At 46.6% G+C, this 24,044-nt stretch overlaps 1 protein-coding gene across 1 annotated transcript; it reads right to left on the reverse strand.

Annotated features, from left to right (window-relative positions):
* Nucleotides 1–7: 7 nt before the first annotated feature.
* boc (BOC cell adhesion associated, oncogene regulated) lies at nucleotides 8–22,141 on the reverse strand. The gene is made up of 18 exons (XM_068343624.1): nucleotides 21,916–22,141; nucleotides 10,918–11,046; nucleotides 10,199–10,471; nucleotides 7,173–7,319; nucleotides 6,210–6,353; nucleotides 5,795–6,088; nucleotides 4,580–4,852; nucleotides 4,229–4,497; nucleotides 3,960–4,125; nucleotides 3,754–3,813; nucleotides 3,254–3,463; nucleotides 2,722–2,897; nucleotides 2,387–2,609; nucleotides 2,113–2,298; nucleotides 1,815–2,029; nucleotides 1,594–1,682; nucleotides 1,226–1,362; nucleotides 8–1,018 (listed from the first exon to the last, which is right to left on the reverse strand). Exons 2-18 carry the CDS (start codon nucleotides 11,027–11,029, stop codon nucleotides 849–851), a joined length of 3,144 nt encoding a protein of 1,047 aa, XP_068199725.1. The 5' UTR covers nucleotides 11,030–11,046; nucleotides 21,916–22,141; the 3' UTR covers nucleotides 8–848.
* Nucleotides 22,142–24,044: the final 1,903 nt, after the last annotated feature.

Genomic DNA, 24,044 nt, shown 5'->3' on the forward strand with positions numbered 1-24,044 from the left:
GCACAAATCAAATTTCATAAGCCTTTATTTACATGCAATAGTGCTCCAGCATGTGTAGCCACAGAACAGCTACACTTATAAAGGGGAGTGTCGATTCAGGATCTCCTTCATTTTGATTGGGGACGTCTCTGGTAAAGACTAATACTTGTGCACCAACCTGTTTGGGAGGAATAATACTGACACCTCACAGCGCCCTCACCCAGCAGTCATTTGGTAACCAGCAAATCAGCAAACACACAAGTGTTTGCAGAATAAAGTTCAGCTTATTAGTGACTTGAGTTTAAGATATTTTCCAGAATCTCTCCCATTCAGTGATTTTGTTTTGAAAAAAATAAATAACTATACAATATATAATCTCTTTTACACTACTGAAACAGAATGGTTTATGTTGCATACACTTGTTAATAGTTTGTTAATGATGAACAATGCATAATACATTTGCTATACAAAAAAAAAAGGAGTTGTATTTTGACAATTAAAAGTGGATCTAAACAGAGGTGAAGCATCTAATAATTACAGTATTTAGACCGGCTTTGAGTGACGTTTGAAGCATCTGAGGTCCTTTTCAGACTGAAGAATGACATGAAGACTGAGGAGGGTCCAGACCTGTCGGTGTGGGGGGGGCGTTCTGATCTCCCCTCCCCAGGGAACGCAGACAGCAATGCAACATGGTACTCCCTTTCTCCATGAATTAATGTGTGCTTGTGGAGGCATATGAATAGAGTCTCTTTCAATAAGAAAATAGCCTTATATACAGTATAATCAGACACTTATGTACAAAAGCATAAATATATAAATATCTGTCATACAAAAATAAATATTTTCTCTTGTTTTCTTGTTTAACAGTCTCATATGTCTGCGGTGTCGGCCGTCCCTTCATCCTCAGGGTGTGTTTCATTTGGAAGGATGGTCACTTCCTGTATCGTTGTATCTTGGGATTGTGGTGTTGTGGCTGCCGAAGACGATGTGGTGAAGATCCCTTCATCTTCTAAAGACAGCAGAGGAAAGGATGTTGGCTCTACAGAAAGACGGAGTGGAGAGAGAACGGGTGAGAAAATATTAAAATGTTTAAAAACACAAAAACATCACAGCGCAAATATCTACATCGTCTGACGTCTGCGCCACCGGATCAGTGCGCAGATGGAGCGCTATGATCCGAAGGTGTCCTGAACAAAATGCAGCTCTCTTTGCCATCATTATGCGTTTCACTCAACATCAAACGTACTGCGTGTGACGTCGTCTTCTGCATTTTGTCCATCGCCTCCCACTTCCTGTGAACTCAGGTGCTGATGCGAAGAGTGGTGCAGCTGACGAGTCGAGTCTTCAGGAGGACAGCAGCTGTGTTCATGATGATTTGGACCACTGAGGACACGGGAAAAAAGATCTAGCATAAGGATGCTATTTATAGTTCAAATTGTTTCAGCTTTTTTTTTTTAAATTTGAGTTCCAGCATACACACATCATTCCGTTTTTCTCATTTTCTCTTCCGTTAGTGAATGATTTAAAGATGCTTTAATAATGTCTATTTATAAATGATTTGTTTTCAACACATTACGGTTCAAAACACTGCGTGAGTTTTACGTGTAAACATACCTGGTGGAGTAATGGTAAACAGGCAGATGTCCGTTTGACACCGTCTGGGGTAACAACGTGTCACACTCCATATCACAGTCCACGTCATCCTGCAACACACAGCGTATACACCCCCTTTAGTCAATGTTTATTACACTTAAATCAATACTAGAGCTTATTAACAACCTGTATCAGACATGGCGACCCAGCCTTAACACTGACAGGTCTGAGCAGCTTCTCACCTGCGTCAGCCCCGGCAGACAGTGTGTGGGGTGATGAGGTTTGCCATTAGCCAAAGCGTATTCTCCGTTAGGAGGGTAGATGGCGTGCGGGGCCGTCATGTGGCCTTCCAGCGGGCAGTGGCCCACCAGGGTGAGTCCCTGAAGGGGAACCATGGTGTACTGGCATGACGACACAGGGGCAGCGACGGCTGGGAAACACATGTCGGATGTTTGCTCTGAAAGAAGCACAAAATAAAAGGATGTAGACACAAAACCTTTGGATGACTTAAATATGTCAGGAACCTGAAGGAGCGCTCACTTTGCTTGGCCCAAGCCCTCCACAGGCAGAAAGGAATGAAGGCGACGATGATGAAGACAAACGCTCCCAGGACAATTCCAACTATGAGATAGGGGAGGTCACCGGGCCGCGGTACGAACCCGCTGGAGTGTCCCACCCCGGGAAGCGGGGTCTCGGATGGAATCGGCCGAAGGTGATTAGGACGAGCTGAGGGGAACAGAAAGCGGGGTCACGTGTTATAATCAAACTTCAGATGCATTTAATCTGCCTGAAAAAGTGTGGAGAACGGCTTCACCTTTGGTTTCAAGGATCACCACGTTGCCAAATTCGCTCTCTCCCTTCTCGTTGAAGCTCTGCATCTTGATGTCGTATGCAGTCTCAGGCTGGAGGTCAGTGATTGAATGCCAGTATCTGTCTCCCTCCACCACATCCTTCTTATAGTCACTGTCATTATCGCTGTCTGTTGGCCGGTAGTAGATGTAGAAACCGTAGATGGGTGTGTTGTTTACGGGGGTGTACTGCAAGAGAGGGAAATAAATCATGTCACTATCGCAGCCAGAGAAGCATCTCGCTGCAAAACGATAATTATAGAAAGATGAACGCTGTGAAATGTCTCTCCCAGTCGCTCACCGTCCATTTGAGGATGACGGTGGTTTCATTGATGGCTTCGTTGTAGGTGATGTAAGGACCGTCGACGGGGCGCTCGTGGGTTCTCCCACCCACCACAGTGTACGCCTTCGAAGGCGCGCTGGGGGGACTGGAACCGATTACGTTCACCGCCACGACACGGAACTTATAGGACGTACCTACAGGGAGAGGGATAACCGAAAACAATCATCTCTGGGGGGCTAAAAGTCAACTAGAAGGAATATTATGTTGACTAATGATGTTTGTTTTTACATGACTTTGTGTTTTACTTCTAAAAATGCAAGTTTGATTGCGTTTTGGTTACAGCTCTGATTGATGGGAGCAATTTGCTGAAATGACTGGAACAACACTCATTACGCTGATGAATTTACAGGCCGTGGGAGTGTAATTTTGCAGGGCCTCATCATCGTAATGACACAGTACGACTTTGTACTTATCTTCCCAACTCCACAAAGCCAGACTAAAACCGTTGTGAATAATAAAAACACTGTTTAAGTGCATGAGAGTGGCTGACCTTTCTCCAGGCCAGTGATCTCCACCGAGAGCCGCGACGGGGGGATGTTCTCCACCGCCGTCACCCAGTCCTCCCCTGCCTTCTTCACCTTCTTGTACTCCACCCGAAACGACTGGATGGGGAAGCCGCGGTTACCGCGAGGAATCCAAGTCACATACGCTGATGTTTCTGTTGCCGTGGAGACTGTGGGCTTGTCAGGGGCTTCTGGAGCTGCAAGCGGATGAAGAATGTGTCAGATAGAGGACAAAAAAAGACAAACTCCCAGACAACACTCTGTAATTATGACAGCGAAGGCAAAACACTTTGCATCCGGCACTTACTCAGAGCTCATCCCTCAGAGACAGAGCAGAAAAAGAAGATTGAGAAATGTTAGTCAAAAAGTGGGTTAGATATCCCGAGTCTTGCCTTAAAACACTTTCTTGATAGGAGTTATTGTATAGTTAGTGTCGTTAATAATGGTAGAGTTCACATAGGTGGGACAGGATTGGAGGGGTCCTTACGAGAGAGGCTCGGTGAGGGTACAGAAGGAGTCTTCGGAGGGTCGATTTGAACTTTACGGCCTGTACATAAAAAAACAAAAAACAAAACAAGATCAGAATTTAAATGAAGAAACTGTAACAACACTTAAAAATGATCCCAAAAGCTAAAGCTGCTCGAATGTACAGAGCACATCCTCAAAATGCTTCTATGAAAGTCTCGTTCGTACCTTTGCCAGTTCTGAAGGTCATCATGGCAGGTTGTCCCAAGCCTGCACAGTTTTTGGCCGTCATCTCCACCTCATACAGACTATCTGGCTGCAGTTTGGCCAAAGTTAACTTGTGGAGGGAGCCTGAGATGCTGCTGGAGGTCCACTCTGAGAGGGGGTCGCCCACCTGAGACAGGGAACAGGGTGAGTAACACAAAAAAACAACAGCATACATTTGAGATAAAAACGTGCATGCATGTGTTTTCAGATGCAGTGAATGCCTCCGGTACCTTTCTGTACTTGACCATGTACTCCAGCACGGGGACTCCTCGCTCATGCCGGGGCCTCCAGGTGAGTTCGTAATAATCGGCCTTGCCTGTACGGGGCTGGCTGAGGATGACGGGGGCTTCTGCAGGCAGGATCTGTCCCGGCAGCTCAGAACAGTCCAGAGGCAACATGGCGCCAGAGGCTCCAGGTCTGACAGGCGGCTGCTCCCTCAGCACCTTGTCTGGGCTGAGGGGTCGATATATGGAGGGCAGCTTCCCCCTCGAGGGAATCCCTAGGAGACAAAAACATCATCATGTAAAATGGAACAAAAATGAAATCTCTGACCAATGAGAAACGATCTCACTATGACTCACCTGTTGATACGGTGATGAGGCGAGCGGAGGCCTGAGAGCTGCCCACCCCGTTCTCAGCCATGCATTGGTACAGTCCATCATCTTGAGGGCCCACATTGGAGACACGCAGCATCCGGGAGGTGAGTCGGTGGCGTGTTGATGGGGCGAGGGGGCGGGCGTTGTGAAGCCACATCACAGAAGGGGTGGGTTTGCCACGGGCCTGACAGGTGAAGCGCACCGTCTCTCCGTACACCACCTCCTGCTGCTGCAGCTCCACCGTCACCTGAGGAGGCTCTGCAGGAGAAACAGTCAGGAGGAAAACATTTAGTCTGAATATGAAGGTGTGCACAGGTTTACACAACATGTATGATATTTTATTAATTATAAATAAGTCACTCGTATCTCAACCTACTCATGTAGTTTCTCTTTTGTTTTTCACATTGCCTGATGTACAGAATATCTTTTTCGCATCAATCATTTATGAAAGTTTAGAGTACGAACACCATCAGAGGGACCGTTCTCAAATTATTTTAACATCAGAAAAAAAAAAGAAAAGAAAAATATTTTCAAAGAAAAAAAGCACAAGAAGTTGTTGTGCAAATATAAATCACTGATGTCTGATGGGATTTAAGAGGATTAGTGGTTCTTTGTAATTGTTCGAGGTGTAACAATGCCACATGTGCACGGTTAAAATCACAACTCGGGCACACGTGTGTGTTTGTGAAGCCTGTATGACGGAGGCATGTAGAGAGCTGGGCGGAATGGGGTAGGCAGCTAGTTGATGGTTGGCTGCTTATGAATCAGGGGAAGACAGAGCTCATTACAGCAGCTCTCTGGCTCTAATTAGAGCCAGCTGCAGAGAGACAACCCGCAAAACACACACACAGACACACACACACACGGGCAGAAAATCACTGTAAAAACAGTCATCCATAACCGAGACACATTCAATCACGTCTTGCTACGGAATAGAGAGCTCTCTCTGTACAAATTCTCTAATGACACCACCCAGGTTTATATGCCTCTCAAACACACACACGCACACAGACACACACACGTGTCTCAGACACACCTACAGATCCCTCGACTTTCTACCCATCGATCACACATCAGTCTAACCACGAAATGACAAAATTGGCAAAACTATGACCATAAATAACTCCCCTTACAATGAAAATCACTTCAAGGACTCCACATTTCACAAAAGAAATGATCGACTCTTCTAGTTTTACTCACCAAACACCTGGACGTCATAAAGCACCGTTGCAGAGCTGGAGGAGCCGATTCCGTTGTCCGCTCTGCAAACATACGTGCCTGAATCCGCCTCCCCCACCACATCGATCAGCAGGTTGCTGAGCAGGAAGCGCGTGTTGTTATGGGAGCGTAGGTCCCGCCCATCCTTCGCCCACATCACCTGTGGGGTGGGGATGCCACTGGCCACGCACTCCAACACCAGCCGCTGGCCTTTGGTCACCATGATGGAACGAGAGGCTGGCGGGTAAATTATTCGAGCCGCTTCCGAAGTGGAACCTGGGAAAGATGAGGGCAAATTTTTAATTTTTTTTTTGCACATTTGCAAAATGTTTTAATCGTTTCTGGTAAAACTCTTCATGTTTGCATCTCCTCAGTAGCTTAGGTATGATGAACTCACGGCGTATCCGCAGACGGTCAGCAGAGATTGAGGTTTTGACCTCCTGGGTGACCGGGTTGTAGGCGGCACACTTGTAGGGACCCTCATCATCCTGCGTGGCGTTGGCTATCTGCAGGTTCCCTGATGGCATGATGAGGTAGTTCCCTGTAGGAAAGAAAATAAGCAAACATGTGGGAACATGCTCTGAAGGCCTAATTAACCCAGAATTTTATCGGGGTGTACATCACATTTGTGAAGAAGCCTCGAAAGGTCATTTTCTATCTTAAAGCACATCTGAAGGAAAGGTAAGGTGTTAAAATATTGATGCTTCACTATAATATCTAGAATGTATTTCAGAAAACTAACTTAAATAAGAGTAATAATAAAAGATAATAAAAATAGTCAGTGAAAGACCAAATCTACAGCATGGAAAAGTAGAAGTGAATGTGTTACAACTAAAAAAAAGAATGAAAAGATTCTGTAACAAGATATTAACTTTTACACTAAGATCTTACTTTCAGACTTAAAAGTAGGAAAATACACAAGAGGTAAATGACCAGAGAAACAAGAAACCACTGGACACTGTCAGAGTTCTGTGTGCACTTCCTCCAGTAACCACAAGGGGGCTCCCCACCACGTGACGGGAACAGCTCGTCAATGTGGAATTCATTTCCTCAGAGATAAGCTGCTGATATCAGTACCTACAGCTCCGAGGCATCATCAGCATACCAGCCACAAACCACTGGAGCTTTTCTTCTCTTCCAGGCAACTTAGAACTAAATAGTTATGAAAATAAACAACTGCATTCCCATGTTTCAACATTTGAGATAATACCCTTATCACTGGCTTCATGATGGACCAGATAGTTGGATTATAGCATTCCAGTAAATTACAATGATAGCATGAGAATCAAGAGGGATGTAGAGAGAGAGAAAGAGAGTGAAACGACGATTGCATGAGATCGTATGATCGTAACTTTGGTACCTTTGGATGTTTCCAGCCACTCTTGCTTGACGCTGTAGCGGACCTGAGCCTTAGGCTGGCTCTCGGGGACGTGACATTCAATAACAGCCGTGTTGCCTTCGTCCACCTCGATCTCCTGCTGGTCATCAGGCTCAAAGTCCCGCAGTTCTGCAAAGCACGCACATGAGGGGAGAGAGTCAGAGCCTTCACAACACCCTTCTTTCAACGGCGTAATGTAATGTAAATCACAGCAAACTGCACATGTATACAGTCAGTCCTCAGCTTGTTTTAATATAATCAGAGGAATTTAGAAAGACACTTGAACTAACTGCCTTCTTTGTCATGGCTTTGCGTCTGTCTAACGGTGGTATCTGTAACATCTGAGTAGGTGAAATAATCCCATCAAACATTATAGTGGGACCGGAGTCGGATCAGATTCTGTGGGAAACGGCAAAGTGGGATTACTGGGGCCATGTGCTGCAACTGTGTCCCGCAGACACACAGTCTGCACAACACAGACACTCATGTGACCTCCGACCTCCTAAACCCCCGCCTGAGCAGCCCAGAGGCCTAACCAACGGGGTCAAAGGTTAGAGGTGTCTGTCCTACAGTGTTTCAAAGAAAGATACCCAGTTTGGGGTTTTTGGGGAGGAAACAGCAAGACGTTGCTGTTAAAAAGATGGGAAAAAAGAAAAGAAAAACCCACAAAAAAAAAAAAAAAGCACTTTGGAAAGGAGACGCTGCCATTTTATAGATTTGAAGCGGAGGAAAACTGAACTGGAAAAGAAAAAGATGGCAAAAGAAAAGTAGAAATTAGCCACGAAGGAATCCAGAAGTGACATTAAAGATAAATAAGACTCCTCCAGAAGGTAATTTAACGTCCAACAGCCTTTGGTGATTTATTCTTAACAAACATGGCTTCTCTCCATTCTTTCCAGAGGTGCTGTAACTGATGTGTTTTTCTTGGAGCGGTGGCGGTGGCTCTGACCAGGCTGCTGGTAGATATATATACGGTCAGCTGATGACGCTTTGTATACAGCTCTAATTCAATAAGTGAAGTTTTGTTAAGGCACTGATAGAGACATCACAGTGATTTACTACAAGCACTGAACAAACACCTTCACTGCAGGAACCTGATTTATTCACCACAGACATTCGAGTTGTCCCTCCATTCGGGTACAATGGAGGGGGGGGATCAGGGGGTGATGGGGGGGGGTGTTAGGGTTTGCAGAAACATGCATGCAAAAGCAGTTTCAGCTCTTATTCTGAAAGATGAGAATCGCAGCCAGGACATGTCAAGCTAAGTGGTGTGTGCGTGCTGGGAAGAAGAGGTGTGTGTGTGTGTGTATGTGGGGGGGGGGGGCTTTGTGGCGCTCCATTTGCTAAATCAATCAGGTGCTGTTTTTACAGCGAACACCCCACCCACCCACACACACACACACACACACACACACCTCATATCGACCCATCCCCGCCATCATCCTCCTCCTGCCTTCATCTCCTAAATTCCTCCAGCTACACCTTTCAACCCCTCCACCGCCGCCCCGCATTCTTCACAGGAAGAAACCCCGCATGGGTTCTACCCCCCCTCCACCTCAGGTGTGCCGGGCGTGCACGTGAGCGAGCACGTGAGCGTGAATCCTGCAGGGGATGGAGGATTGATGGCATTCATAAAGTAAAGCAGACCTCCCGCACCAGGGCTGCTTGGCAAGGCAGACTTAAATATTTCTGGAGACAGTGCATTCATCATCTTTATGTGTTGCAGTAGGAGGCCTGTATGTGTGTGTGTGTCTGAATTATAACATGTTTGTGCAGTCTGTTGTGCGTTCACGTTGTGCAGATGCATGTCTCTACACACGAGTTGAAGCAAGAGGCTTTTAACTTCTGCCAAAAAAGCACAGATTGTTCAGAGTCGGACAGCGAGGAGGGTCTGGAATCAACCTCTCCTGATCACAAAAAACATGTGTGCACAGCTAAGAGGGCTGAAATGGAAAGGCAGGCACGTACACTCTCCAAGGAGCGATTCCTTAGGCGGTTTCGGGGTGGCCGAGTAGGGACCGTTATTAAATTAGAGAAATTTTCAGAGCAGGGAGGAGGAGGAGCAAACAGTCTGGCTCCACATGTAGAAACGCTACAACTTCTCCTGCTTTCCCCGATCGCAACACAGGATAGGGAGGAACAATAAAAAGTGAAGGTGACAAAAGAAGAAGGGATAATGAGAGGAAGGGGAAGAGGGGGAGAAAGTGACAGGGTGAAGAGTGAAAAAACGCCAAGAGGAAGAGAAATGTGTCTGAGCAGGGGGGGGGGGGGGGGGTTATGGAGGGCTGGAGGGAGACGGAGAATGTGACATCACGTCCCGTCTTGTGAGGCGATCGTGTCTCGACTGGCCTGAAACACCTCCAGTTTCACCAGCGATGGCGGCTTCGTACATCACATCGCCAACAGAACTCCCCTTCTTCATTTAATGGTGTGTTCTAGTCACACTTACACTTTTATATTCTGTCCTTGGATACACACACACACACACACACACACACAAACACATATCTACCTCCCGGCCCTCTCAACCAATTATGGGGCCATAATTCCTGCCGAGCCCTGCTGTCAGGCCTGTGGAGAGGAATGCAGTGTTGTGGAGGAGCAGAGGGGCCGATGGAATCAAGGGGGCCCCCAGGCTGAGACCTAGTCCCTTCTACGACCCAGCCCCAGGGTCCCCTCCATTCCTCTGGTTCAGGTTACACATCTTCAGGCCCCCGCTCTCGGTCCCATGATGCATATCAAATATAACACCGCACACTCCAACCAGCGCCGGACTAAAAACGTCAGCAGGGAGAATAATTCACTCCAACTCCATTAAGTCAATATGACACTGCTTATAAGCAGACGTGTCACATGACACAGACTAAGCAGAGTCTGATCATATGGAGGTATCCATCCCCCCTAACCCCCCGATACCAATCAATGATTGTTTTTCATCACAGTAGTGGAAAAGTTTTACAAAAAGTGTGTTCCTTGGATAGTGGGTCTTTGTGTGGGTGCACACTCACTGGCAGCGGTGACGTTAGCTGGAACACTGGCCAGGGCTCCTGCGCCGGTGCTGGCTACGCACTGGTACCTGCCCAGAGTCACATTAGAGAGCGTGGGGATGTACAGGCTGTTGGGCCCCAGCACCACACCCAGATCTCCATCGGAGAACTCCTGGCCGTTCAGGCGCCAGCTGATGTTGGCGGACGGCGGTCGGGCGCTGCAGCGCAGATTCACGCTGCCCCCCAGCTTCTGCACCACGGACATGGGCTCCTCAGTGAACACCGGTACCTCATCTGAGGAGAAGAATTAATAACAGATTAAAAAAATATGATCGAAAGATTTTTTTTGTCGACAAAAATAATTTTCTTTCAATCACGGAATCAATTGCTGAGCGAATGCAACACTTTTTTTTTTCCTCAGTTCAGCCATGTTGGCTAGCATTTCTCCGTCTACAACACTCCTTCAGTTCATTTCAAATAAACTTCTGTTACTGCTGCCAGACACGTACAACACCTCCTCCTCTGTGATCGAGCCAAAATATTTTGTCCCTGGCAAGACTTATCCGGCACCAGGTGTTTGGAAAAACGAATGTAAAGCATTCATAAAGTCAGGCAGACGTGTGCAGCTTGAAGCAGAGGCAGAAAGCATGAGGAAAGTGAGACTTTTTCATTTTATTCCTGCAGATTATTGCTTTTAGATTGACTTTTTTTTTCTTTTCCCCCCCACATTGATTACTCACCGAGCGGAGAGGCGTCCCCCTGCAGGCAGCAGAGTAGTACTGCACCCAAAGCGCACAACACTAGAGTCCTTCTCTTTTTCATCCACGGAGTCCAGTCTCGCTTTCCAGACATCTTCCATACACTGCCCCCTGAAAAACACAAGAGTTCAGAGGGTCAACAAGAGATCCAGTCGGTTTTGATTCTTTCATAAGCCGTTCTGTGTTACTTGTGTATAAAAGCACACAAACACCCAGTCATTCACGAATCACGGCCCAGGTGAAGCGGTGCATTCTCCACTGCCCTCAGCAGCACAGCCTCCACACACAAATAAAGCCTTTCTTTTCTGCCAGCCCCCATCGCACTTCTGACCCAATCCCCTCCGCCTGCACCCGCACCCATCCACCCCGTGCTCATCAAAGGGGCGCCCTCATTCTGAAGGCCGTAACCCGAGCACCCCCCCCCTGCCCCCCGCCTTCCTGCTCAGGTGTAACCGATACAGGTAGAGGGATCCAGGAGGAGGATGGAGGGAAAACACAGGCGGCATTCAGGAGTCGGGACAAAGAACAACTAATGAGAGGTAGGATGGGGCTGGGGGTGGGAGATGGGGGTGTTTTCATTTTTATATATATTTATATACATGTATATATGGAGAAGATAGTTTATTAACAGTTAATGCAGTGAAGGGAGTTTGTCTGTTTCCCTTGTCGCCTGCTGCCAAGTCTCCCAAATTCTTTTCTGTCAGGTTAAACTAACAACTTCCCGTAAGGATGAGGAGGGTGGTCATGAAAAACTCCAATTACACCCCCTCCGCCCCCCCCACCCCCCGCCCCCCCATATACACGAACGCTGCTGAACTGAAAGACATAAAATAAAAAGGGAAACACAACTTTCTCATACATATTTGTCCCGATCTTATTATGGCAAGGGGATGATTAATGTAACTCAAACTCTGGAGTACACACACACACACACACACACACACACGGCCAGAGCAGAATGGAAACTCTTACGATGCACCTTCATCATCTAATGGCGGCTCTGAAAATGTTTAGCTGCCTGGAACATTTACTGAAACTGAAAAGAAGAAGCGGGGCCGATGGAAAAACAGCCGTTAACGACGCCAAGTGTCACACCAGGCTGCACATTACGCTCCTGCGTTTTTTAATTGCTTTTCATGAATGCGCGTAAACAATATCAGATTGTCCTTTCTCACGCAATGAACAGCTACGACTCAGCAACCCGCCACGAGAACAATGCTGTAATGAACTGCTGACTCGTTCAATTATCAACCAGCAAAACAACTGATTTTCTTGAATAATTGGGACAAACATGAAAAGCTGTAAATGTTTCTGATGGATCTGTTAAGTCTTTGCTTCATTCTTTGGTTCCTTGTGGTGCTTATCAGACGCCAAGAAGATCAAGAGTCATATGATCCAAAACCAAAACAATGAGCTTAAAGGCGCTAAAACAGTCAAAACTAAAAGTGGACCTGCAGAATGGATACTTAACCGCACAGTCCAAATTATATTTGTGACCCCTTTTAATGTTTTCAAAATGCCAAACATCATCTTGTGCAAGCTTGTAAAATGTTGGGATTTGGAGTTTTTTTACTAATGCATGTGTCATTTTATTGGTTTAGGAAAGTTCGTGAAGCGATTTAAGAATGTCAGAATGTTTTTTCCTATATCTGCTGCCCTACATACGTGTGTAGTTTACTCACTTGTCCACTCAGAGCAGCCCATTAGTAGTGGGCTGGCTCAGTAAACAAACAGTAAGTTACTGTGGACGCCGGCGAGCGGAGCTGAAGGCCCGTGGCTTCTGTGGCCGGTGGCTGTATGGACACAGGCCTGTAAAAGACACCTACATCTGTATGGAGCACCTGTCCCCGCTGGGGGGTGGGGGTGGGGGGGTCAGTAACCGTAAACCACATCAGCCAGTCTGCCAACCGGGACCCTCAGACGAGCCCATCTTTTCAAAATGAATAAAAACTAATGACAGCAAAGCAAGAGGAGTGACAGAACCAGAGCTGGAGCGTCGTTACCATCACGATCGGAGACGGCGCCTCGTACATCATCACTCCCTAAAAAACAGCCCGGCTCCTCCGAGCACGTCCCAGCCCGCCTGATTCATTAGTCAGCTGGGTCCTGTGTTTTCTTAGCAGATACCCTTCCTCTACTTGAAAAGTTGGCCTGACTTCTACGTCCAACTTTTTCCATCCATCTTTCCCAGAGAAGTCGCACAGAGAGAGGCAAGAAGAGCCTCCTACGCTGCAGAGGGACTGACGAAAACCAGAACAGAGTTCTCCCCCAGATCACGAACCATCAGAATGTGTGTGTTGATCTGCGTATGTAAAAGAGAGAGTGAGGGGGTGGGGGGGGGGTGGAGGTTCACCAGTAAAGGACATGGTTAGTGTTTTATGGGAGCAGATTTTAGTATCAAAACTCAGCAGAAATCCGATAACCGGAGAGGAACGCTGGTTTTGTAATCATTTTGAGGAGCCAAGACTAGACCCCTGTGGATTCCCTAAAGACGTGACTTTTGGTAAATCCTGCATTCTTACTTAAAATCAAGGGACAATGATTTTATTATACCAACCAATTATATTGGGACTTATAGACTCAGTCATAACCTTACATGGTCTTAAATGTTATATTGGCTGGGTCATTTCAGCTAGGAAGACTTCAGACGTGGAAGTGCTCTCATGGACTTGGACTCCTATGACCAGGGATTTCCTTCCATCCATTCTCTTGAATACAGGTGTGTTTTTCCACAAATTGTAGTCAGGACCAGAGGAAAACACTGGTGTGTGTGTGTGTGTGTGTGTGTGTGTGTGTGTGTGTGTGTGTGTGTGTGTGTGTGCCCCTGGTGATGTGCAGGCATGCATCACTAGTGTAGGTATGTGAGTGTCTTACACGTCCTTGTGCGAGAGAGTCACTTGACAGAAGTTCATTGTAAGCGTGCTAAGTAAAGACACCGGGGCCCCCGTTTTCCCGGGGCCACTGTCGTTCCCATTGTCCCCCCACCTCCATGGATAAATTCATTTTGACAACCCTACTAATTGGATAAAACCAGACTGGAGCCTCCTCCCTGAGTGTTCACATTCCATCTGCTTTCTGGCATGAAGAGGACACACGGAAGGGGGGGTGGTGGTGGTGGTGGATGGATAGCAGGGTAGTAACTCCTTCTGAGGAGTTGAGCTGTTGAATATTTATCACCCCCCCCCCACTTTACCCTCCTTCCTACCCTGGTTTTACATCTTTTTACTCCCAGTGCCCCCACCCCCCCACCCCACCCTCGAGGTTCTCCAAACACCACAAAGCCCCCCCTTTAGATAAACACATGCGGTGTCAAGTGTGAGGAGTGCCGGGGGTTCAACTGCCCCGCTCAGGCCCGCGGCCCACAATGCCATGCTGCATAGCTGCCATGCGGGAGGCCGGTTGCCCCTGGCGACGCTAACAGGCAGAACGCACCTTAATAGAGTGGAGAGTCATTGTAAAGCAGTGAGCCGGTGCGCGGACAAAGACCCCGCGGACCCCTGGAGAAAGGGGAGACGCTACTCTGAAGGGCCCGGGGAAGAGCTGATGGGCCCTGCTCAATGACCACAGAGAGGGGGGGGGGGGCTCAATGGCCAAGAGAGATGGGGAGGGGGGGCTTTATGGAGGCAGCGGGGGCGATGGAGAGGTTGACTCGGAAAGCAGAATGGCTCCTCAAATTAATGGAGAGGATGTCAGCCGGCGGTGAGGAGGACAGAGCAAGGCCTCGTCAACACCAGTGTGTGTGTGTGTGTGTGTGTGTGTGTGTGTGTGTGTGTGTGTGTGTGTGTGTGTGTGTGTGTGTGTGTGTGATGAGAACATCCCTGAACGTCCTGCATGCTCTTACTTAATGTGTTCAGACATCTCTGGGTTTGTGCCGAACCGAGGAGGAGGATGAGGGTCCAGGTTGCTCAACAAACCAATCACACACACACACACACACACACACACGCGGGGTGGGGGGGTATTAAACCTTCGCACTGGAAAAGAGCAACACACACCAAAAAGAAAAAGGAAACAATGGACAGAATAAATTATTGTGGAGTTATTGCTGCAAACTTGTCCAACAGTTATTCAGTTTAGGCTCAGAAATAAGTTCTTTTTAATTGTTTTTTTTTTTTTTTGGACCAACACACTTTTCAACCACTAGGGTTAAACAGCAAATGAGGAAAGTTTAAATTATTTTTTTGTTTTTTTTTACCCTTATACAAGCCACAAACCTTTAATAACAACAGGTGTTACTTTATAAAAAGACGATTAGAGGATTAAAAAAAAAGTCGCATTGAAAGCATCAAATTACGACCTGGACAATACAATTCTGTCATTTGTCAAAACAACAGTGACATCACATGACCATATATGGTATCTAACAGGAGCTTACGTAACGGCAGCTGAAGTGGAGAAATGTGTGTACTCCTCTGTTGTACGTAACATAAGCACAAAAGTCGGGAGAACAAAAGTTAAATCTGTTCCCATCAATCTGTCAGAACCCTCTGGAGTCTGATCCTGGCTCGGAACCTCAGTCCAACAGGTGGAGAGGGGGTCGAGTCCCAAATCCTCCACTCCAGACATCACTTGTTCTCATGCCATAAAATCACACATCAAAAGCAGCGAAGCATCCCTAAGGAGGTTGGGAATTTAGTCCCCCCCCAATAACACACACACACACACACACACATGCTTCACAAAGTATTAACGAGCTATATGCCCCCCCCCCCCCAAACCAACACTAATGAGCTTCAGAGCATCTTGAGGATTAACTAGAAGGATCTGGACAGGCCTGCCATGTAGAGGGGGGGGGGCTCTAATCAATTAGGCAGCCGAGCATTTGCATAATTTAGATAACGAATCCGAATTAACCAAAGAGAGCTAATTACTGCTCCACGGTGAACACTGCCCCCCCCCCATTCCACGGCCCCGTGTGGGACGCCAGCGCGCCCCCGCCGGGGCCATGGGAACAGGACCGGAGCACCGCAGCCGCCGGCGGAGGAAGACGTGGACCCAATCAGGTCGAAGGGAGCATCAGCCAATCAAATTGGAGGGGGTGTGGCTTGAATGGGAAAAAGATGGTGGGAAGAAGGGAAAGATGGATGGAATGAAGAAGAAGAAATTTTTAATTTAGTAGTTTGGCATGCAGCACGCAGGGGAGGAAGGAAGGGAGGAGGAATGGAAGAAAAGGATGAGAGAGACAGCAGGATGGAAGTCAAAGAAATATGGATGAAAAGAAAGAAAAATGAAAAAAAAATTAAATAAAATTAAAAATGATGATGGAAGAAAGACAAATGTTTAGGCAGAAGGACATGTAACGATAGCAGGCAAAAACAAAAGATGGACAAAAGAAACCGAGATAAACAGACAGGCTGTAGACGCCTGTTATCGTTTAAAAACCTGTTGATCAATCGATCAATTATTGAATCTAGAGGAAGAAGAAAAACTAAAGAAAGAAGGTGTTTAAAGATAAACACGGTAAAAAATACACACTCTGCAAAGGTGTTAGTATCTGAGTCAGTACACACACACACACACACGGGGTAAATATGATGCTTGTTTCTCTCTCACGCACAATCACACACATAATGTGTCAGATTATACATTTACCATTCCTTCCCTGCGTGTGTGTTCTCTCTGCACACACACACACACACACACACACACACACAAAATTGATTGCACATCAGCAAACAATCACACACACTCCCATTACATGGTGAGTGTACTTACAGAGGCATAGAGATGCAGAGACCTCAAGACGTTTTTCCAACATTGAACGTCAACACACACAAAAATAAGCGAACGCGTAACTCTGACTGTGGAGATAAACCACAAAAACACCACAGCGATTGTGCTAATACAGATTATCATAGCTGCACACATACACACACACACACGCAGACGCACCTCCCTGTGTGTTCCTGCATCGTAAGGAGGATAGAAGGGGGGTGGGGGGTGGAAGGGGCCCCAAAACTCCTTTGGCAGCTCATGCATCAGAGTGAATGGAACCAATTATAAATCAAGAGCAATTTCTCCCCATTATTCAACGGGAACCAGAAGGAAAGAGAGAGAGAGAGTAAAGAAAGAGAGAGAGAAAAAGAAAGAGAGAGAGGCTGGTCCATCAACTCTCAGTGGGAGATGAAGGAAGGAAGAGAAAAGCAGAGAAAGTGAAATATTATATGAAAAACAGATATGGGGAGACATTAGGAAAACAAGATAAAGCAGGAAAAGGAAGTAGAGGAGAGGAGGGAACACAGAGAGCCGGTGAACGCGTATGAAAATGACTGATGGATAAAGTTATAGCAAAAACAGATAGGAAGAATTAGAAAACAGAGGAGGCAGGAAATTAAACAGAAAGCAAAGCTGTGGGGCGTCAGCTGCGGTCGGGATGGTGCAAGCGCCTTTTGACTTGTTGCTCTGGAGCGAAAGCTGTCGTCTGAAATAGTTTCTTAAGAGGAGAAACAGCTGGAAGAGGCGCGTTTCAAACACCAGAGAGAGATTCGTGTGAGAGGCATTAGCCTAAGATTGGAAATACAAAATAAAAAACCAAAGTCTAAGGAGCCCCTTCAATGGAAAATTCCAGTTGTGATAACCTCAGGGGCCCAACGACTAACTAATCTGGTGCCCAGTGATTTATTCTGTTGAGTCATGTCTTCTCCTGCCAGTTTAACATTCTTCGATGATGAGATTTCTTCTCTCTGGGGCAACACTTAAAAATCTGATTATTGGTTAAGACCTGGAACACAACCCAGATTTCTGAATGTGTTGTCGCTCCGGCGCTTTTATTACTTTGTTCACACAAGTTCCAAACGGGAATACCGAACGCGGCTCGTCTCGCCGCTTTTAAAACGAGTAATTGTGCACCAGGACGGTAATAAAAGTTACCAAAATGAATTTTAAAGTGCTTGTAATTGAGTGGAAAACTGAAAAGAGTTTGTCTGAGGCTCATGTTTGGCTGTTTCCGGGTGTAAAGCTGGTGTCTGTGTGTGAATGATCTATTGGAGCGTCTCGGTTGCTTTAGGCTTGTAATAACACCAACTAATCTTTGTCCAAATATCTGCTTAGCACACACAACACTATTTGTCTACACACACACACATACACACATGAACACACACTTCTAATCAGGAGTCTGGAGTTGATCAATGATGAAACAGAGCTTACATCACTCTCAGTGTGTGTGTGTGTGTGTGTGTGTGTGTGTGTGTGTGTGTGTGTTCAGGGTAATTTCATTATCCAATCAAGACCTTCCTGACTGTTACTAAGTAGTGGAACAAATCGACTCAGTTGCTTTTAAAGCTTTGGGTAATCTTAAGAAAACAAATGAAGGGATGATTCCATCTTCGATAAACAGATAAACTGTATAAGTGGCCACGTAATTTCTGATTATTATACAAAATTTTTTTTTTTTTTTAAAAAGGCATTTCTGCAAAGGAAAAGTTGCACGAAATCTTTCCTCCTCCAACAAACTTGTCTCCTCTTCCCTCACATCCCATCACAGTATTTTCTGGACTATAAGGCGCATCTTCAATGTATGGCCTATTTTAAAGCTTTTTCCATATATAAGGCACACTGGATTATAAGGCGCACTGTCGGCTTTTGAGAAAACTAAAGGCTTTTAGGTGTGCCTTATAGTGCGGAAAATACTGTAATTTGATCCCTGCCTTAAACAATCTCTGTACTCGATGGAGGTCCGTTTCATCAGCCTCTCCCACTCCCTGTCAGAACCTTGTCCTTCACTGCTCCCTCTTCTTCTGAGCTCACATTCCTCCTCCTCTTCCTCGCTGTCTGTGGTCCTGGCCGACGGCGACGATCAGGAAGAGAGAGGTATGCAACCCCAGGGGAGGGGCCCGGACCCCAGCCACCTGCCGGTCCAGGTGTCCCTCTCCGATTATGCGATGTCTTGACTGGTCACAGAAACCCTCCCACTCTGGAAAACCAGGCCTCATTTGGGGGGGTGAGTGTCCAAATAAAAAGTCAGAAAAACTCACTGATATTAAAAAGTGTGAGGGACCATCTCATTTCTCAAACACTACATTTTTAACTTCATCTAATCCCAAAAGGAGCCCTCAGGTGAGACCAGCTGAACACAATGACAGCCAGTATGTGAAGAACTCACACAACACACACATGTGCAGCAAAAGGCCTGCAGGCTGTTCCGACTGCATGAGTGTACCCGCTGTCATAGAGATGAAAGCGTGCCCTCAGGGCGGATTTCTCCTCCTTTGTCAATTAACGCCCATGTTACACCCTCTGCAATAACAACCATTCTCGCCAGCGCCGCGGCTCGAACTCTCACGGAGCCGGAATCCGAGCAGCAAAACGCCAGAGCCGAAAGCAGCTATCTACAAATGCATCTCCATCCAAAAGATGCTGCATCCAGATGTAAAAACAAAAAAAAAGAAAAAAAAAAGAAAAAAGACAGCAAAAAAGCTGAAAGCAAGACGAGTTTTAAAGGCATGCAAGAGAGAGAAACGAGAGAGAAGCTCTGCTGCTATTGGACGCTTACCTAAATCTACACGCTAACTTTTCTTTGCCATCTGTAAACACAAATGAAAGACCGGTTGGAGAATGGACGCGCCAGCTTTGGGACACATGGTGGAAAACCGGCAGCGTGTGTTTGGCAGATAACCAAGATCAATCAAAATATATAGCTGGAAGGTCCTGCTTCCCTGTAAAAGAACCAGCTGCTAACAGCATGACAAACCCTTTATCCTGACACGTATCAGACTCTGGAACCAAAAGACAATAAAGTCCAGTTCCTGTCCTAAATCTGGATGTCTTTTTTTTTTTTTTTTTCACCAGCAAGTATTCACATTTCAGTCCCAAAAGTCAAAAAGGAGACCTCAAGCGTAATTTTGTACTACTTTCAGTCCAAAGCTGTTTTGGCCTGGGAATACCATCTGAAAGAGTTTCATTCATCACAACGTCCTGCATAGAAAAAACACCATATTATGATACTCCTATAGGGAGTTGAAGTGCGCCTGTGGTATTCAATAATGGACTCAAAGCTACTTTTCCCGTCAAGGGCTGCGAGTCCAACGATATCTCAGTTTCCTAGATCCCAAGGCGACATCGTCAAACGTCATGGAAACAATTTAAAATACAGCTAATCAAGTTATAATGAAAGATTTGTGAATCTGGATTTTTTTGTAACATTTCAAAGCTATAATAAAGAAGAAAATAATGTGCGGCAAAGCATTGGCCATTGATTCGACCATGAAATGCACTTTGGCAGCCTTCAGGATTACAAATCATATTATTATTTTATTTCTACGGGGGATTTGGTGTCCAGTTATAACTATCTACTTATGACTGCACTGTTGTAACCCTGGAATAACAGTACGATTTAAAATACAGCTAAAAAAAAAAGTTGCTGTACTGGTTGATGTTCTGTTATAACTTAACAATATCTCATTAGACTGATTATTACTGGTTATAACTGGTTTTCTGGGTCAAAATGGGCCAGACAGAGTGAGAAACAAGCAGATAATCAAACTGGAATCAATTAGCCGTACTTTGATCCACCAGACAGCCAGAATTGATCAACAACATGGGAAAAAGAAGAGCCTTTTTTTTACTGAGACCAATTAATTTCCTCATAGACTGTGCGCCTAATTGATGGAGGCCAGGCCATTCGTTTCGACTTTTAATCCAAGTGACATTGATTCAGCGGGAACAATCAGGGCCTCATGTCTGATGCCATGTCTGTCACTGAATCTCAGAAGTTCCTCCATGCGAGGCTAAATGTAATCCAACCACACAAAACGACACCTGGGGTTGGAAACTTGAGCCCCTGCGGCTGTTCCTGGAGGAACTCCTCCACGTCCGTTGTGCCCCCCACTCCTCTGCCTTCCTCCTCGGCCTCCACGGTGAGTGACACCCCGGCCAACACTCATTAGGAACCAGGGGGGGGGGGGGTTAAGACAAGCATTTTCTCATTAAATCAGACCTTGAATGTGAGGCTGATATCAGTAGAAATCTCCGCACAAAGACGCAGGACGCAGCATTCCTGGCTGCCCTGAGCAGCTGTCAGTTTACTGGGAGCTTAATTAGGTTATTTTGACACCACACTTTGCTTTTTTTTGGGGGGGGGGGGTGAAAGAAGAAGGGCGGGGGGGGCTGACGAAATGCAGCTATGTAGTATTGTTATAAGCTGACTATAAAACTTGCGCAGCGCATTTTACGCGTTTTGCGCACGGATGTCCAGAAAAGAAAGGATGATAAATGAATCCTGGCGCATCAGATATATCTGAATGCTTTGCCTATGACGTTCAGTAAGGCGTACACACACACACACACACACACACACACACACACACACACACACACACACACACACACACACACAGACACACACACTGTTGCTCTCCCCCGATGATATTATGGGGGTCTGGCACGTCTGTTTTCGGTTATCCTATGGGAGCTGCTATAGGCTGCGGCCTTCAAAACGCGAACGCATTTTCCTCCTAAAAAAACACGCATAAGTGTGTACACAGCCAAAAAAGTCCACAATGTACAACACAAAGATGATTCCTCTACACGTAGATGCGTCGAGCTGCACGTAGAGCCAGAAAATTAAGGTAAACTTTGGAAAATAAGGACGCGGAGCTCATCCAATCAACAACAGGCTAAGTCCGAGGGAAAGGGTAACGCTTCTGGTTGGAGATGAAAATAAAAAAACCAAGCACGGAAACTCCACACGTCCATCCAAATAAACGGGATCACAAAACATTAGAAGGTTTGTGGTTCAGTTTATGTCAATGAAATACGGAAAAGACAAACAAAACAAACGCGGTTAGACGAGCAGTCACCAGCAGGAACGGAGTCCGACACCAAAAAGCGCAACTGACTGTGAATAAAGTCTGGTGTGAGCTGGTCTGAGGATTCCAAAGGAATCACAAAACTACACGCTTATCCTCAACTTTGTTGGACTTGTTGATTAAATAAGAATAAATAGATTGATCACGGAGCGCACGGAGGGATTAAACTTACCCGAACTGCTCTATTCGGTTCACACACTTCTCCTCAACCAGCCGATCTTGTCTGTGTCTTTTCCTTTGCGGTGAGTTTTAAGTTTAGTCCCCAAAAACAGCAGTTTTTTACTTCTCTTTTCCCTCTAAAGCCCCGCTGCTTTAGTAATTTACTGCGATGCCACCGACATTTTCTTCGGCTCCCTAAGTTCTCACATTGAAAGGCCGTTTTTGGATGACTGAGCTCTCAAACAATTCTCCCTTTTGGGACGCCTTTTCGGGTCCTCCCACTTCCCAAGCAGGAGGAGGGATCTGAACAATGGGCACTGGCTCCCAAAACCCCACAGCAGCGTCCTCCTCAGCCTTCCTCCACACACAGATCCCCTCTCACCACTTACGCGCACTTTCCTCTGGCCGTGCGTAACGCTGGAACCTGCATCACTATCGATTAAGACGTGTGTGTGTGTGTGTGTGATCGCAAAACACTGATAGAAACCAACTTTTTTTGTGTAACTAAGGCGTCCCATTGGAGAAAAGTGCGCCCCCTCCCCCTCCTGCTGCTCTGTTCCCCCTGATTTGGTATGCGTTAGTCCTCACAGGGTTTGTGTTGACCCCCGTCCAGCGGCCCTCCAGTGCAGCTGTGCAGTGTTGGTGCTGTGTTGGGTCCAGTAAGTGCAACACACACACACACACACACACACACACACACACACAAACACACACACACACTACAGTGATCACAGCTCACCCCCCCCCCCCCCAGCCACTCCCTGTGGAATGCCCTCCACTTCAATCAGCACACTTTGAGTCCAGGGGAGCCGTTCCTGTTCAGTTCATTAATGGTGAACTATTCCCAGATCACAGGGGTTGATAGTGTGGTCTGTCGGTGGGAAGCCGCTGCTTCTCCACTCTGTGAAAGCAGGAACTCCCACCACGATGTACCTGAGGGGTTATTGCATCCCAGCAGGAGGGGGGGGGTGGGGGCTGTGACATTTGATGACACCTGTTGCTCTTGTTCAGGTAGAAGTGTGTGGGTGTGGGAACGGAGACTTACTTGGATGGTTTTGGGGTTTGTTTTGTTTTCAAATTTCTGTCCATTTTAAAAACCAATTCAGCTTTAAGTGCATCCGTATCCCACCAGCAGGTTATTTCAGCTTCAAGATGTCTTTCAGGGAGTCATTAATGTGGGTGTTTTCCAGTTTGTGCTGCAGGTTGCCAGCATGTCGTAAACTTCACCAATGTTTTGGCGTCGTTGCTACCGACCACGGCTCTGTGTGTATGTGGTGTCCTCACACTCACACCGCCCTGCAGACCTGAGACAGAGCATTTAAAAAAAAAAAAACGGGGGGGGGGCTCCCAACTCCAGAAAAAGCCCTCCAAGGTGCCCCTCCCCCCTCTCCATTTCACCGTGCAGGACTGGATGAATTAGCCTGGGACAAAAGATTTTGTGGGCCGGCCATGAAAGGCCTATTAACCATACTGCATCCCCCTGAGGCCCTGCCTGCAGGACACCGCCTCCCAGAATGCCACTCTCTCAGCAGGCCACAATCCCAGCATGCATTGCTTCCCTTCAGCACTAACCTTTGTCACCCCAGAGTCTCACTATGGAGCTCCACACAGATTGTCATGTAGATGATTATAAATGTTGTTATGAATGTAGCGCAGAGTTGGAAGGACAAACGGGTGTGTGGATGTGGCGTGATTTGTGCGCTCCAACAACAAAGACTCAGAGTTAGATGGAGAGAGAGCGGACAGTGAGTTTTGGTGGCCGGCTGTCAGGTGTGAATCCTTCCAGTGTGTGTGATTATCTCGGGGTGTATTGTTCGTCAGGTTGTGTGCAGCTTATGAGGTAGTTGGTTTTTTTTCCTCCTGGTTCTCAACCGGGCGATGCTGCATCCTCTCCGACCTCCTCACGCCATTGTTTCACCGGATGCCATGACAACGACCTGCTCTCTCCTTCCCTCTCTGTATCCTGCTGACCTTAGCAGCTGTGTCACTTCCTCACTGTGACAAAACCAGATTGAATTGCACACACACACACACACACACACACACACACACACACACACACACACACACACACACACACACGCACACTTTGTGGTCCATAGCAGTACCTCAGCAGCACACTCTAATGCCCACATTCATAAA

The sequence above is a fragment of the Antennarius striatus genome, chromosome 20 (genome assembly GCF_040054535.1).
Source record: "Antennarius striatus isolate MH-2024 chromosome 20, ASM4005453v1, whole genome shotgun sequence".
NCBI lineage: Eukaryota > Metazoa > Chordata > Actinopteri > Lophiiformes > Antennariidae > Antennarius > Antennarius striatus.

Bases quoted from the DNA above. Each gene is read 5' to 3' on its own strand.
- boc (XM_068343624.1), bottom strand. From the start codon at position 11,029: ATGTCTGGAAAGCGAGACTGGACTCCGTGGATGAAAAAGAGAAGGACT. The intron at 10,472-10,917 runs GTGAGTAATCAA...TCTTCTCCTCAG, and splicing joins GGGGGACGCCTCTCCGCTCG to ATGAGGTACCGGTGTTCACT. The intron at 1,363-1,593 runs GTATGTTTACAC...CCGTGTCCTCAG, and splicing joins GTTTACCATTACTCCACCAG to TGGTCCAAATCATCATGAAC.